The sequence below is a fragment of the Pseudochaenichthys georgianus genome, chromosome 11 (genome assembly GCF_902827115.2).
Source record: "Pseudochaenichthys georgianus chromosome 11, fPseGeo1.2, whole genome shotgun sequence".
Lineage (NCBI taxonomy): Eukaryota > Metazoa > Chordata > Actinopteri > Perciformes > Channichthyidae > Pseudochaenichthys > Pseudochaenichthys georgianus.
In genome coordinates this window covers 30,040,291-30,057,393 of record NC_047513.1, presented here as the reverse complement: position 1 = coordinate 30,057,393, position 17,103 = coordinate 30,040,291, and the positions used below count along the sequence as shown (strand labels likewise).

Here is a 17,103-nt window from a genome sequence, read left to right as displayed (position 1 = left end):
CGTTTGGGTTCAATGGGACATTAGGGAAATTGTTGAACTCAGCACGTACAAAAAGTGACATAGGCTTCAAAGAAATATCTACTTATGTAATTATCTTTTTTCTATCTGTTTTTTCATTTATTTATTTGTATACCTTTCTATCAGTTTGTTATGTAAGGTAAGGTACGTGTATTTATATAGCACATTTTTAGACACCGAGAGAGGCAATTCAAAGTGCTTTACATCAACATTGACACTTACTAAGAAGACAAAATATATAGTCATATTACATTTGTTTGTGGAATAACGCTGCTCGGATAAGTCTTGAAAACTTCAAGTATACTGGCTTAGTTCCTTCGTAGTGTGTTTAAGCGTTTGGGCAACTTGCTATTGCATCCAATTTGTTGACAATTAAATCAGGATTCTGTTTTTTTATTGCACCTAAATGCAGCATACTTTTTGAGATGTTGTTTTTGTAGTTGTTGGCAGCCAGTACAGCTACATCATTAATAAATAAATAAAAACATTTCCTGTTATTTATTTGTTTACATGTCCTGTCTTAAAGCTTCAGATGCCATTTTTTTCTGAATAGGGCTAGTATTGCGTTATCTTGTTGACATTGAGCAGCTGAAAATATGTACCCAACATTCAGCACATTACCCCACACACACACACACACACACACACACACACACACACACACACACACACACACACACACACACACACACACACACACACACACACACACACACACACACACACACACACACACACACACACACACACACACACACACACACACACAACACACACACACACACACACACACACACACACACACACACACACACACACACACACACACACACAAACCATCTCTGTGGCTTCAGTGTTTCTGTGAAAAGTTATTTTGTTCTACCCTAAAGCCACATGTTTGTGTATTTCTTACGAAGTATTGGTATTTACAGGGAGCACTTGAAGGCGTCATGAAACCACATGTTTTTCTGATTTGAAACACTGCTGGAGCAACAACATGGTTTTAGATGCATGATGTCAACAGTAGTTATCTAACTTCTTTGCTACAACGAGATGAAATGAATACTGGAAATGTTGGCTACATTAAAGTACAAACATATTCTGAATTGATGCAATGTGGTGAATCATAATTCATATCTAACTGTCTCACAAGGTCATTTTATTGTGTCTTTGTTTGAAAACCCTTACTCAAATGTTATGTTCTCGTAGTTAACTCTTGATTAAAAGCATCGCATCTTGCCAGTGGTGTAATGCAACAAAGTACAGTTACTCAAGTACCATTCTGAAGTACTTGTGCTTTACTTGAGTATTTCAATGTATGCTTCTTTGTACTTCTACTCCACTACAGTTCAGAGGTAAATGGTGTACTTTTACTCCACTACATGTATTTAATACCTTTAGTCCACACAGATGTGGATTAATGATGTGAAATATAACCAAGTGTTAAATCAGACTTCAGTTCCACCTGGAGCAAATCCACCAGCTACCCTGCAGTCTACAAAGCCATTCAGACTAGCTGCACCTTCACCAGCTTTGAGAACACTTTAATGATCAATCGTTATAAAACATATCATATATATTATTCTGAAATGGACCAATCTGCACAACGACTACTTTTACTGTCGCTACTTTCACTATATTTTGATGATAACACTTCTGTACTCTTACTTGAGTAACATTTTGAATTCCTACACTCTGGTACTTTTACTCAACAAGATCTGAGTACTTCTACTTTTACTCAACAAGATCCGAGTACTACTTCCACCTCTGAATCTTGCAAATGTTACACAAAGTGAAATAAGACACACGTTCACATACTGAACAGCTTGCATTGCCACCAGCAAGACTTTCTTTAATAGTGATGGTCAAAGTGAACAGAGTGACACAGCCACCATCACTTTGAGTAAAGAAAACAAACATGGTGGAACAATGACAAGAAAGATAAAACAAAGCACTTTTTTTTTTCTTCCACAAACCTATAAAAGCAACGTTGAGAACTGAAGTCACAACACCAGAGCGATCCACAAATAATACTTTTCTTTCCCCCAGGTCGGCAACATGACAGCACAACATGGTCGGGGGGGGGGGGGGGGGGGGGGGGGGGGGGGGACCTTTTCCCAACACAACACATCCACAGAATCCTTCCTGGTAGAAAAATATAGGAACTCAACTGACTGATGGGAAATATCAAGGAGGTGACGACAAATCTGGAACAAATAAATAAACATGTGGAAAACACAATCAGTCCGACTGAACACTTCAGCCCAGAGCTTTGTAAACACAACACCATCCCAGTAATGACAAAGAAAGAACAGCACCGTTCTGCAAACATTATGCTAGCTACATCGAGTATGGATGGAAACTGAACATCAACACTTGGCACTTGAAATGAAATAAACAATCATTCCTCATTTAATAAGTAATGTACATCGTTGTAAACAACTAAATGCCAACTCTCGGCATAGACAGTTTGGTGGTTGTTTGGCGTACCAAGACTGCGTCGCTATGAAATGACATGTGCCATATCCAACGTTTTGTTTTCCCTTTTTAGTCTGTGTCGGAAAGAAACTGCGTCTCGTTGTTTTAATCTTTGAATACTGAATTGACAGGATCAGAAATCTTGAATGGACACCAGGCGAATCAGAGCGAGATAGAGAAATGATGCTTTTAGATCCCAGGATTATGTCGTCTTAAAAAAGAGAAGGCACTGTAAAAATCTGCAAACAACGGTAAAAGCAGTTACCTTCGACATCATTGACTTGTGAGAACGATATGGCCTAACGGCGTCTAATCTGGTCCAGAAGGAAAGGAAAGGTCGTCTGCGGCAAATGGGTGGATATTTTGCCAGGTCGAATCTACGGTAGCCTGTTTCATTTCATTTTTAGGACATCTGCTTCGTCCCCTAACTGATAATCCTGGTACTATTCCAGAGGACAAATTGTATTGGAATACCTGAAGAACACAGCAAACGTTTCAATATCACAATTTTTAGAAGAACGTGTACATTGCCGTAACTAAAACAATACAATCACTGATTTTAAATAACGGTGGTGGACAAACATGAATAGCTTTACATTCATGTATCTCTCGCTGGGCAACACTTTAGGAAAATCCAATTGTTTGTTAAAATGAAAACCCCTGTGTGTCAGTTTAATATTAAAGAAGATATGCATCGGGGGGGGGGGTATTCCGACACCAAAAGAAGATGACGCGATGCGTGACGGCCCATCAGTAAACATTTGGCTAACAAATAGTGTTCCTTTCTTCCCCTTCAAAGCGGATAAAACCGTCTAAATGGCTCAATCCCCAAACTCACCACAGAACATATCGGACACATCCCTCTCGAAATAATAATCCAACCAAAAACAAAGATGTCTGGAGGGCTTGTGGCGCCGTGTGGTGACATCAGAGTGCATAACTGTCAGGGGCTGGTCAACGCAGAAATAAACCCAAAAGAGGACACAGTTCTGTCAGAGTCACTTCTTGAGGGGCTGGTAGACTGAGGCGTTGGGGTCCAGGGAGGAGGGACTATTGTCCATGAACTTGGAGGAGTAGTGGGGGGTGACGGGGCTCATGTTGTTGCTGTCCGAGGAGTAGGAGAGGCTCGGCATCACCGCCATCACCTCGGCTATCTTCTGCTTCAGCTCGGCGATCTCCTGCTCCTTCTTGTGGATCTGGCCTGGAGGACAAAGGAGACAAGGACGCTTGTATCACAGCGTTGAGAGAAGAGCAAGGGGGCCGTTGCTCTGGAAGTCTAATCCCCAAACGCTTTAAGACGGGGGTGTCATGCTATTTTGAATCTCAACAAATTGAAAAAGTATAATGGAGTATTGGCCTTCTTGTATTGTATTGTATTGTATTGTATTGTATTGTACTTCTTAAATATAGATATTACACGTGTTAATAAGCCCACTTTTCAAATAGAGTCAATTAAAGTTGAAATCGTTTTCTAACAAATCTAAGTTGATAATAAAAAAAGCCCATAACTTATTTCCATAACAAGCTTGAAATAAACCCTAAATGTTTTCTTATGAGCAATCCAAGGCTTCTGTTTTAAGGAAAGTGCTGCTCACAAAATAATTGAAACACTTTAGCTGTGATTTCGGCTGATTAAACATCATGTACCTACATTTGATTGATTTTGCTAACTTATAACTGAACTTATGAGGCAGTACACCTCTAGTGAGCGGCCCAGCCCTCCGCATATTTTTCTATGTGTGGCCCTCTGTGAAAAAAGTTTGGACACCCCTGATTTAAGATCACACACCTTGCCTAAAAAGTGAGGTTTTCCTACACTGACAAATATGACTTCTGCATCACATCAATACCCAGGTTTCCCCACACATGGACTTTCCTTTTCTCAATGTCGAGGAAGGCTGCTCCAGAGCCACTATTTCAAGTATGCTACGTCATCGAGTGCCGCCGAAGGACTGTTCCAATGTCCGGCATACTTGGAATTCTACCAAGCCCGGCGTACTTCGTAGCGAGAAATTTCGAGGCTGCACATGTGTAGACTCCGCGGTCTTAAAATCCCCACAATGCTTTGCGCACGGAGCAATTTCCCCAAATCTGTGGTGGAAAATGTAAGGCGGGGCCTCTCGTATGACGCACACTTGCTCGCCTGTTCCACTCTTCGTTTTCCAAATGCCAGGAAGGATTCTTGCCTCGCTTCTGAAGGAAGTGACTCGGAAGACATGTGCTACCAAGCAAGCGTCCTCGACATTGAGAAACCCCCCCATATTTAGGTCTGTTCAGGGACTTGAACCGGCGACCCTGCGGCTCACAGTCCAAGCCCCTACTGACTGAGCCACTGCCGGACTGTTGTGCACCGCTGACAGCCAATTACATGTAAGGTTAAAGTTCATGTGCATGTATAAATAAAGCCACGCCTCCAATGCGAGTGTCCGTTGAACGAAGTGCTGCGGTCCCAGACACTTTATTTTCCTCCGCAACACTTGATAGTCTTGTCTGGGTGCTAACGCCTACCTTGTGCGATCTCCAGCTGCCTCTTGGCGTCCCCCAGGGCAGAGAACAGGTCCAGCTTGATCCTGGTCTCAGCGCTCAGACTGTTCTCCAGGTGCTGCGTCTTGTCCTGCATGGCTGACAGCGCCGACATCAAGACCTCCGTGTCCTTCTCGTTCTCTTTATACTTCCTCAGCTCCTGCATGTGACGGATGGAAACGAGCCATTAGCTCAAATCTGGCATCGCTTCTCTTTTCTGAGAGTAATGTGTCTGTATGCATTGTCCTTATAATAATAACAGGAGAGGAAAGAGAATTTGCATTGGGAGGACAAAACATGTTCTGTGTGTATTTTACAGTCATGCTAAAATTATTATAAGCGACTAAACAAGTGTCTTATTCCCAAACAAAGCTGCGGTAAATGGTCGAAGCAATCAGAAGCCGCAGGGTCTGTATGTGTGGTCACTTTACTCAAATGGCACATCATTTGAGTAAAGGGACCACAGTCATTGATTACAAATCCTAAACAGCTCGTCATAAGAGCTTATTCCCAGAATTCAGATCATGTATTATACAATCTTCTCAAGGACCCAGGAAGCAGCCCCTCATTAACCCTGAGCTTTATCTTATCCGCAGCAGATACCAGAGTAGTGTTTCTCCTCTCACCTGACACTTGCCCTCCAGGTCCCTGGTCTGCTCCTCCTTCAGCTTCAGGTCCATGCTGAGCTTCTTGCACTCCATCTCCAGCTCTCTGATGTGGCCTCGCAGAGAATCAGTGGACTCCACTCTGTCGGCCGGGGAGAACAACAGCACTTAGATATTGGGAAAGGCAAGTTTTTAAAAAGCTGTGTCTCGATTTGAATACTCTGCTTAGCACACTGCCATGTCGGGCACTAGGAAGACTAATGCAGAGCATGATTTTCGACCTGTAGCAAATCTCACAAGGCTGCTGTGCTCTCACAGGAACGGAGACAGACTGCTCAATGAACCCGATTAAATCAACAGTGGCTTCTTTTAGACAAAAGTGTAGTTGTACTTCAAAAAGCGGGCTAACTTTTAATTGTCTAATGCTCTGATAACCTCATCACAAATGTTTCGTTTCGTAGCAACATCAACATCCATGTTCTCCTCGTGACATACTTGGCATGGGACGCACTTTTGCACTCAAAATATAAAGTGTTAGTCCAGCGAATTGAGACGCAGCACCAGAGCCAGCTGATCTTTCACGTCCTGTCTAGACATCAACCGATTGACTCTTTTCACTGCGAGTACCTGGTGGCGGCAGCTAGAGCTACGGCTCTGGCAGCGGTGGCGTCCTCCATCTTCTTCCTCTTCCTCTCCTCGGCCAGCTGTTTCTCGGCGAGGGCGCGCGCCTCCTGCTCCGCCTTCAGCCTCTTCTCCAGCTGAGAGATGGTCTGCTTGTCCTTCTGCTTGGCCTGGACGGCACTGTGGAGCCTGAAGAACGGAGGGAAGCAGTCAAATATGAAGTATTTTGGTCGTTTCTTTAGACAATATATCACTCTTATAATTGATGGAACTGTATCCGTCTTTTTGTAAATACACCTAAGATTTAAAGGTTTAACCTTCATGTTTGTTCACTGATAAGTAACAGCTTTGAGAAAGCAATGTGTGTGTACCGAGGCTTGTCACTGAGATAAAGATCAATGAGTTAATACCATTTAAATCCCAGTCTTCAGTTCAGTAGTACGTTCATATAGTTATGTGCTGAATTCCTACCGTTTCACTTGTATATATAATAACTACGCTCTAGTTTTTTGTATCGGAACCAGGCTTCATGATATCCTCCACAGCAGATATATAAACACTACAAAACTGGTTGACAATTTTTGCAAGTCTGAAGGTCTCTAAAAAAAAAAAGTGTATAATTTGGTGTCGGGGTCGGGGGAGACCCAGCAGAATTGTTTTGGGTGCCTCGAGGTCAAATTTGGCCCAATCAAGATTCATCTTTGACTTTAGAGCTCCTCCCCCTTCATACACTGTAACAATCATTGTTCGCAACATGCACCTGGTCTCCCCTCCCCCTGCCCCCCTCCCCCCACGGGAACTCAACCTTTCTCAAAGAACATGAACACTTGAACCTGAACTCACACATGCACGAGTGCAATATGTGGTGTGATGTGTTTTGAGGCCATAACATTAAATACAACATGATTGCACGGTTATGAATGCATTATAAGTTAGTTATAATGTAGATAAAACATATTGGATGATCGTCATTTTGAGTGTGTTTTGGACTGAGATAAATCATGGCTCAAAATTGACCCGCGAACACCATGAACGGTAACAGCTTTCGAACACAACACAAGGGTTAATGAACCCAGACTCACCCCGTAAAGTCACACAATAACTCACTAAACAAACTAAACGGTTCAGGCAGAAGAAGGCCGGCTTTCTCCCGTGTTCTCTGAAGTAAAATTACAGTTTTTGTTAATGGGGTCTGGTGGCTCCGAACGGTCTGTTTCTATTAACTTGAGGGCTTCCACTGACTGTGGATAAGTACCTCGTATAAAGTCCCCTTCGATAACCGAAACCAGTGCTTCTCAAACTTCTTTCAGTAATGTACCCCCTTTGAAACATTTTCTCAGCCGAGTACCCCCTGACAGATCCCGAACATTTTTGACCGAAAAAGCCCATATAAATAATTACAATATAGTGATGTTCCCTCAGTGTGTGATGTATTAACTCCTTCGTGGTATGCATTACAACAAACTAAGGATATTTTCATTTTATGCATGAAAAAAAATAACACTTTTATAAAACAGATTTTCAATTTAAGTAATATGTTATTGTGAAAAACTATAAAATACAATACACACATTTGACATGTTTATATGAGGACCCCCTTGGTGGTTCTAGGGATGTTTTATGTAAAATTGTGTTTTCTATTTAACTTATTTTACTAAGATTATTTTATTAATTAATTTATTTTTATTTTTTAAATCTCACGTACCCCCTGCAGTACCCCAACGTACCCCCAGGGGTCCGCGTACCCCCATTTGAGAATCACTGACCTTCAACTAACCCGCTGACCTTCAACTAACCCGCTGCTTATCTCAATGCGCTGTCATAAGATGGTATTAATTGTAGAAGAACTGAGGGGGGCTCATATGGGCTCAGAACAGTCTCATAATACACACATGAGCACAGAAGGATTCACACTTGTATTTCCGGATCCACACTTGTGTTTTTCAAAGCACACACAAATGTATTCCGTTTCATATACATGTAAATAAAATCCAAATACAGAAAAAAGTTTTACATGTGTATTTTTGATCCTCACTTATTAGTTTCCCGTTTAAATCCTCTGAACCTGCAACACAACCCGCTTCCTGTGCACGGATCGCTGTGCATTCGTGTGTGGGTTTTTTGAGACTCCCCTGACTCCCACCCGATTCGTACTTGTAATTATTTCTATCTATAGCCAATCAGATGTCTCCTCAATTCTAAGCCAATTCTAAGCCAATCACATGAGCGCGCCCCCACGAGGGTAGATTTCTTGCGTTCATGACGTAGAGCTTCATGTACGCATTTTGCGCAGTCCGGAGCTGACAGCTCCATGGAGCCTGCCTGCAGGCGCTAATGTCAGGACACCCTTCACTCTCAGTCAGCACAGCGCCACTTTCCGAACAGGAAATGCACGCAAATACAAGCCTTTATATTATTAAGGTACAGCACCACTTTCCAAACCATTGATGAATGCTTGTGTGTACACAAAAACGGCAGGCAAACCCGTTTTAAATGTGTGTTTTCTGTGTGGCGAATACAGCTGCTTTCTTTATGTCTGTATGAAGTTGTTGTGAGTGTGGAGGGAGCAGCTACAGGTTAGCTTAGCCTAATCGATCAGTGCACTACGAAGCCAGTGCTAGACAGTGACCTGTTAACGGGGGGGGGGAGCCCCGCAGGTCATTATCGGCCGATATTCACTCTTAATAGATCGGTGCTCTCTAGAAAGGCCGATCAGGAGAGCTGGATCTGATCGATATGGACATAAACGCGAGTGAAGTATAACCGGATGCGAGAGAGAGATCAGATCAGCTGCTGAGTCTGACGGAGACACGCTGCTGTGCATGATCACCTGATGCTCCGCCCTCTGCTTAGCGAGCTGACCGGACTGCGCAAAATGCGTATGAAGTAATCTTACCCTCGTGGGGGCGCGCTCGTGTGATTGGTTTAGAATGAAGGAGACATCTGATTGGCTATAGATAGAAAAAATTACAAGTACGAATCGGCTGACCGTCAGGGGAGTCTCAAAAGACCCACACACGAATGCACAGCGATCCGTGCACAGGAAGCGGGTTGTGTTTGCAGGTTCAGGGGATTTAAACGGGAAACTAATAAGTGAGGATCAAAAATACATATGTAACACTTTTTTCTGTATTTGGATTTCATTTACATGTATATGAAACGGAATACATTTGTGTGTGTATTGAAAAACACAAGTATGGATCCGGAAATACAAGTTTGAATCCTGCTGTGTGCATGTGTGTATTATGAGACTGTTCTGAGCCCATAGGCTCAGACTCGGGGACCGTTTCATCCCACAGGCCTTAAGACTGTTAAACACCTGAACTAAGAACATCCATAACATTCACCCGTTTGCAACTTACAAATTATGTATCACTTGACTCTTATGGCACTACTTCTGTTTTATTGTATTTACTTGCACTATTGTATCTATGTATTATATTGCACTGTTGGAGGCGCCTGTGACCTAAGATGTCCATTGACATAACCACACTGTAGCTACAGTATGTACGCTTGTTGCCAGATGTCGGCGAGTAAGCCGACGTGCACCCACTTGTTCTGCAGCAGCTCGTTGTCCTGCCGCAGCTGGCCCAGTTCGGAGCGCAGGCTGCGGTCCTGACTGCTCAGAGAGGACACCTGACTGCGCAGCTCCGACTCCAGCTGCCTGTTGGCCTGAAGATCCGCCTTCAGACGCTTCACATCCTGCTCCAGCCTTTCAGGAAGGAGAAGGGTCACAAGGTCACGAAAAGGCAAAGATACCTCGACAGGTATAGGATGAATATTTCAGGTCTGTGAGTAAGGTGTATTGGCTTGTATCTGATCAATCATGAGGACAAGTGATAGAGAAAGTGTAACAGATTTCTGATGACAACATATCTCCAAACACCTGCAGGAGGAAGAAAGGCTACTTGAAATGGTACAAGAGACATTTTAAGGCTAGGCGGTGTGAAGAAAAATTGGGTTGCCTTCCCAAAACTATTTACGCAATGAGCCTTTGATAAATAACCCTCAGCAAAGTGGAGTTATTGACTAAGTGGATGAAGGCAAATATTAAACAAGCTCTGGTAATTAAATAAAAAGGCATTACTGTTATCAATGGTAATTAAGTATTAATGCGTTAATGTGTCTATCACAGCTGGTAGATGTGGAGCTAATCAGAATGACTTTGTATACTACTCTGGATATTAGATTTAATATGTAATATTCTGAGTCTGCAAAGTTACCAGCAACCAAGTTGTCAGATACATGTAGGGGAGTAAAAAATACAATATTGGCTTCCAAATTCTAGTGTAGTAGAAGTATGTAGTTGTATAAAATGGAAATACTCAAGTACAGGTATCTTTGTTACATTCCACCTGTGACGTAAGGGAGCTTTTGAAACCAGGAAATATGACTTAGTCTCATATATTGCTATTCCGTGTCTTACCGTACGAGGGCGTCCGGCTTGCCCAGCTGGTTGTTGGGGATGCAGTTCTCCACCGGGTCCTTCTGCCCTTTCCCCGCCCCCTTCTGCTTCTTCTCGTTCTTATTGGCCGAGGAACCTGGCGGCACGCTGCCATTTGAAGAACTGTGATTCCGTGGCGACGAGTTGGAAATGTTTCCCCCGCCTCCGCTGGCGTTTTTGTAGTTCTTCCCCGTGCTTCCCATTTCCTCTTTAGAAGCAGAGTGTGTGTTGGTTTCGGGGTGTGCGCTGTCTCCCGCCAGGTCGTTATTCAGTCTCTTTGCCCCGGCGTAGTTCTCTATGTACTCTGTCTCCTGTACTTTGGAGTCCAGTGCGTGTACAATACTGTTGTTATTGATTCCTACTGAGTTTTGTTTTTTACCCTCTTTCGCTGTACTGTCTTTTCCCTTTTCCCGGTACTCCAGTTCTGGTAACGGCACTGAGGGGCTTTTCTTTGCTGGAGCTGATCCGTTTTGGGAAACGACTGCTGGTTCTACCTCGGTGATCCCTTTAGCTAAGGCAGCTGGAGGAGAGCAGATACAGGGAGTGTTAGAAGACACATACAAACTTTAACTCTCCTACTGGCTGCTGCTTCTAGTGAGGCCATCCATTGCTTTACGTCACGATGTGCAATAATAATTGTACTACTGTTATATAACACACGTCATTCTACACAGCTACACTTATATATACACTTTGCTGTAACAATATCAATATCATTTCATTGAGAGCATATTTGAACATAAAGTTAGATTGAATGATGGCCTGTTCCAGGGTGAGAACATCCTGACAGACATTTGTATTCCAGCAGGATGTCACAGCAATACTTACCGGCTTTACATAAACTAAAACATTTTACAAAATGCTCTCAAGTCCAGAGAAAATATCTACTCTAAGACTGCCTGAGAAGGGAAGTCGAGGTCTGGATTTATGTTTGTTGTTTGGAACAAAGCAGACCGACCACCGTATTACGCGCCAACAGATAACCCCTGAAACCCTTGCTCCATATGGATGAGATTGACTTCTGACAGCACAACATCCATGGGCCATTTCTACTGTGTGTGTGTGTGTGTGTGTGTGTGTGTGCGTGCGTGTGTGCGTGTGTGTGTGTGTGTGTGTCTCTCACCCTCCTCTGCCTCCCTCTCCTGTCTCTGGAGCATCTGTTGCTCCGGCGGCAGAGCCTGCAGGAGGAGCTGCATGTAGAACTCGTTCTCTTTCTGCACCTCCTTCTGTTTCCTCAGTCGCATCTTGTAGCTGACGTAGCTTTTGAAGCCGAAGCCCAGCGTCACCACTGGATAGCCGATACTGGGAGGTGAGGAGAAATACAAAGATGAATATTAATACAAGCACATTGTTATATGTGTAGGCATTACATATTGAAGCATCTGCTACGGTATCACAATTTGCATCATTTCTTTCAACACCATTTGTAGTTTTTATTGCTTTAAAGCCCAAAATGTCTTGTTCTTCTCTCAAAATACATGACTCCCCTGCCACGCATTAATCATTTTTAACCTACAATGGCTTTCGTATGCATACCTACAATAACCCTTATATTTATCATGGGCGTTATAAAAAAAACATATAGGAATTTGACAACCAGCTCTAATATGAGGTTTACCAGTGAGCAGCAAAGGGTCGACACAGGTCTACGTGGAAGTTCTTCAGATCTTTGAAGCGAATGGCAGCTTCAATGTACACGAAGAGGATCCACAGCGATACCGTGGGTAGACAGACTCCTCTTTCTGCAGACAGGTAAGAAACCAGAGTCACTTCAGTCTCAAGACATTTGGCAGCTGTGAGGTTCATGCGAGGTGAACGTTGCCCTTTGGCTGGCAGAGCTCCACAGAGCCCACAGAAAGTGTAAGACTCACCTGTGTGCCAGACATACTGGACCCATACGTAGGTGCTGGCAGCGAAAAACAGCCATTGGACGGGGATGAAGAGGAGGCAGATGATGTCCGACGTAAACGCCACACATACAAAGAACACGGAGAACGCCTAGGTGTGGGAGAAAGAAACAAGATCATTTAAAAAGGTGCATTGTCTTCAACGTCTGTTTTCAATCTACCTAAATGTGCTCCATTCTGCCTCCAGCTGGGATAATAACAGGTTAATGGCACTCATAGGGGGGGGGGTCAGGGGCACATAAACAAGCTCTTACCAGTCCCTGATATCTGAAGGAGTCGTACACACTTCGGATAAAAAGCCAGAAAGGCCACAGGTACTCAAACCTGAACTCCAGCACAAAGTCAGCCAGAAGAACTAACACCCACACCACCAGGAACTTCAGGTACAGGAACGTACTGCGGACAGGAGACAAGGAAGGATGGAGGGAAATGTTGAAACCAAGGACACAAGAGAGGATAAAGAGCGGGAGACTAAACAGGATTTACCGTGGATTTAGATTGTATCATCAGGTTTATACAACAGCGTTATGTTTATAAGATCTACAAGGGTGATTGCAGACAGTGTTTCCTCGAGTTCCTACTAGATTAAAAGCAAGTAATGTAGTTTCAACAGAGCAACAGTGAACAAGACTGCGAAATAGAGCTTAACAAGTCAAAAAGACAAGGGTAGAGATGTATGGATTGAGTACAGTGTCATGTCTGGACATGTTGCGGAGACCACAGCTGGCTTCTATCTCTGGCTTGCCTTCAATCAATCCATAGAAAAAGACACATGCTATTTTAATGCAACATGTACCTTAAATTACATGTGCATATTCCAGTTAGACTTCATTATTTGTGGTGGTTAATAATAATGCCTTGACGTGTTCACATCTGCCAGACAAAGCCCAGATGAGAGCTGCTGTCATCTCAAGCTGGGTTTTTTGCATGCTATCTTTATTTAGCCGCACTTGTTTCCATTGAGCAGAATTTGTCACAATGCATTATTTAAACCCTACGTCCACCTCGCGTTTGCATTTAACCTGCACACCAGAGACACATCATGTACGAAATAGCACACAAGGCCTGTAATTCTAACAATAAGCGGCTGCATGTCCCTATAGCTCGGTGTGCAGCTCCAACAGACCCCTGCTCCGTCAATCTGCATGTCGCATAGCCCCGTCTTTACATATGCACAGAGGCACCATTGTTACACAATAAGGTCCCTCCAGTCCCTTTTTTTGTACCTGCTATAAATACCCTCGGTGATTCGGTTCCGTTTTACCGGCCGTCGGAGTTTGCTGCAGTCCGCATTGCGCCGCTTCATCCTCCCCCTGTTGATTCTCTATCGGTGCGGTAAACTGGAAGTGGAAATGTCATTCGCTCATCCTCGTGAATCTCCACGTATTCAATTATCCACCATTGTTGTTGTTTTATGCACACATGAAACAAAGAAATAAATAAAAACACTGAACGCTGAGGGCCCTCCCCTTTTCACGACACGGCTGCGTCGTCCCCTTTGTTGACGTCGTGCGTCATGACGTCATCGGAAGCCCACAGGGAAGATTGTTTAGATCAGAGCTATTTAATAGAAGAGTTACGTCATCTCCGTTCACTCCAATGGACCACTTTTTTACAGCAATGGCGGATCGTGGAGCCTCTCAATCGTTCCCCGGAAGTTAGCGCCAAGGCTAGCAGAGCTGTGGAGTTGCAGCATAATACACCGTTCGTGACGGACTTTTAAAGGTAAGAAGAAGTTTAAAGATTTATATTGCGGATATTATCAGTACATCTGATTCAAATGAACATGTGTATTAAAGGATGTCAGTGGATTATCCCTAAATTAGTAGATTTAGGGAACGTTTACAGATAACAGATTAAGCTAGCATACCGAAGCAAGTTAGCAACACACGTTGAACAGCCTTTTAATTGTAAATTCCGTTCTCTTAATGTCATTTCGTCCAACATGTTGAATTAGAGAAGAGGGGCTTCTAAACGGGATTGTATGCGGGGGTGGAGGGAGTTAAATATTAGATAAATATAACTTTGGTGCGTGTAAGAGTGAGTGTTTTTAGCAGAGCCATATTGTGTCCTTGTGATTCTGTTGATTATTACCTGTCTGTATAATGTTGCAACTCAGCTGATTCTGGATTGATGGCAAAGGGAGAGGGACTAAGTGAGAGTGAAAACACAAGGTAAGTTTAATACTGTTTTATATAAGTAAACACCTTATCTCCCCAAGGCATTTCCCATCCAATAGGTGTGCTGTGTGTATAACCCTTTCTCCTGTCTGTTACTCCCTCTTTCAGCACAAGAACCAGAGGGGATTCAATGGAGCCTGAATACTGTTGGAGCCTATAGGAACAGGTCCGCACTCCGCGCAGATCGTTTGGTTATGGCCAGAGCAGGGTCTGACCATCCCTCAGTTCCGGTGAGCTGTTCCTGGGAAGTAGAGGCAGTATCTAGAAAACAGATTATGCTTGTAAAACTAATTGGACTTCGTACTCCGATTTGATTTAAATTTGGTACTTTAATCACAGTTCAGCAAAGTACATTCAATTTGATACAATACCACAAAGCGCTTTGGACTCCTTCTTGAGGTCTCACCGTGACAGGCAAGTCAGCGTAAGATCCCAGTTGAAGAGAGCCCCGAATCCTGAATACATCTTGTTCTTTATAGTATTTGCTGTGAAGCCCCCACCTTTGGTGCTCTCTCTTACTGTAATCTGCCTTTTCTGCCCAGCAACACCCAGATTTAGCCAAGGTCAGGGCCACGGCCCTACTCCCTCTTCCTAATTTCGATGTGTCCATTATTACCTGCTTTATCTGGTTTTCTCTCACAAGACAGTTGCGCCTTTTTGAAGGTCAGGGCCACACATACTCGTAACATGGTGGTCTAGTTCTTGAAGATAACAGGATGTAGCCGGCCAACTGCTGAGGCACCTCAGCAGTAAACTTTAACACATTACTTTTTCACTCAGACAGCTCAATGTTTTTAGCGTTTCCTTTACAGGATTTACTATATCTTATATTGTTACTTTTGCCTTATCTTTATCCTTCAATACCTGCACTGAGACCCTCACCCTGCACCCTGAGTCTCAACTCTCAGTGTTCTTCAAGCCTTTCCCTGTTTTTTTGTATTAAACAAAACATTAAGCTTTCCCAATGGTGTGGTTTTCGTTTTATGAAAAAGTGCAAATGCAGTGTTTGTATATAATTACATCACATATTGTGTTGCTGTTGGTCGTGAAATTGCTCCTGCTGACTTGAGCCAGCCATTTTTTCCTCCGCTCTGTGTCAGTGGGGAAGCCGTACATTCGTACTCCTTTCTCTGAGCGATTTGAGCATCCCCAGGCAGCACAGCAAAGCATGGTGGCGACTAGGAGGCAGCACAGCACACCAGGACAACACGGAGGAAAAGGCACAGACAAACTGCATGATATGCTATTCAATAGAGGCTTCTCAATACTCAAATTTCCCCTCCTCGACTCCTCGGTCCTCCGGTAGTGACCCGGAAATGAATTTCAGCGCGCCATTTTGAAGGACGTCTCATTTCTCTAAATGCACACCGAGGATCGAGCATCGAGGAGGCTCTCTGGAGGAGCTATAACCGAGGATACACTGATGGTTCCTCCGCGGATGCATTTCCGGGAACGGTGGAGGCGTGACACACGGCCGGACTTATCTCAGCCAATGACAGCTCTGCATGCATCCCCTGGATATTATTTTAGAAACTGCTCTCATCGCAACGCGATGTTTACAGTGAGAACAGCTGTGAGGTCCTGCAGAAAGCAGAGCAGTGTGTAAAATAAATATCACTCAGTATAACAGACCTACTCTCTTTATTTGCTTTAGTTTAGTAGATATATACAAACAAAGAGTCGATATTTTTCTAAGAACATTTAGTGCTTCACATACTAAAATACACAACGGCTGTAGCCTGGTTATGCTTTAGGAGCTTAGGTGTGTATGGTACAGTGTGTGTGTGTGTGTGTGTGTGTGTGGTACAGTGTGTAGGTATGTCCTGTACAGTGTGTAGGTGTGTGTGTGGTACAGTGTGTGCGCAGATGCGGCGGACAGACAGGTCTCAGTTGGTTTGATGTCCTTACTTTTAATACTTGCAAATACAACTTTTGGCCCGTAATTTCAATTCCCCATTTCAGCGACCAGAGAGAGGGGGGGGATATATCCAGTCTCTGATTGTGTTACGTTATTATGAGAGTGCTCTCATACTTTAAATTGCATATATTTATATAAATATATTTGTGTGTGTGTGTCCGCATCTGTAGCCTGTTATTGTCTCATTATACCGCACTCTCAATGAATTCAAGGTAAATATGTGGGGGAACAATGTTCAGCTGATCTAACAGATTATAAAATATGACAAAACACTCGACAGCTGATGCAGCTGTTGCCACGTAATAATGAACGGACGTCGCTTTAATATGACCGCTCAGAGGAGAGGAGTTCTCATTTCTTTAAACGTCTGCTGCTTCCCCTCCTCTCTCCTCGGTTCCCCTCCTCGGTC

At 43.5% G+C, this 17,103-nt stretch overlaps 1 protein-coding gene and 1 long non-coding RNA gene across 2 annotated transcripts; one reads left to right on the top strand and one right to left on the bottom strand.

The window, feature by feature from the left end:
* Window positions 1-2,103: 2,103 nt before the first annotated feature.
* Window positions 2,104-14,077, bottom strand: LOC117455532 (macoilin-1-like). Its single transcript, XM_034095064.2, has 11 exons — window positions 13,823-14,077; window positions 12,851-12,992; window positions 12,561-12,687; window positions 12,308-12,431; window positions 11,813-11,991; window positions 10,672-11,209; window positions 9,799-9,957; window positions 6,252-6,434; window positions 5,646-5,766; window positions 5,005-5,179; window positions 2,104-3,697 (listed from the first exon to the last, which is right to left on the bottom strand). Exons 1-11 carry the CDS (start codon window positions 13,900-13,902, stop codon window positions 3,495-3,497), a joined length of 2,031 nt encoding a protein of 676 aa, XP_033950955.1. The 5' UTR covers window positions 13,903-14,077; the 3' UTR covers window positions 2,104-3,494.
* A 78-nt stretch (window positions 14,078-14,155) lies between these two features.
* LOC139434801 (uncharacterized) lies at window positions 14,156-15,736 on the top strand. The gene is made up of 3 exons (XR_011644106.1): window positions 14,156-14,321; window positions 14,716-14,770; window positions 14,885-15,736. It is a non-coding gene; the product is annotated as an uncharacterized lncRNA (long non-coding RNA).
* Window positions 15,737-17,103: the final 1,367 nt, after the last annotated feature.

What these genes read in the sequence shown, in the direction of transcription:
- LOC117455532 (XM_034095064.2), bottom strand. Translation starts at nt 13,902, where the DNA reads ATGAAGCGGCGCAATGCGGACTGCAGCAAACTCCGACGGCCGGTAAAA. An exon ending in AAGCCGGACGCCCTCGTACG is followed by an intron (nt 9,958 to 10,671) that starts GTAAGACACGGA and finishes CCTTCCTGAAAG; the next exon opens with GCTGGAGCAGGATGTGAAGC. An exon ending in GCTCTAGCTGCCGCCACCAG is followed by an intron (nt 5,767 to 6,251) that starts GTACTCGCAGTG and finishes CCCGGCCGACAG; the next exon opens with AGTGGAGTCCACTGATTCTC.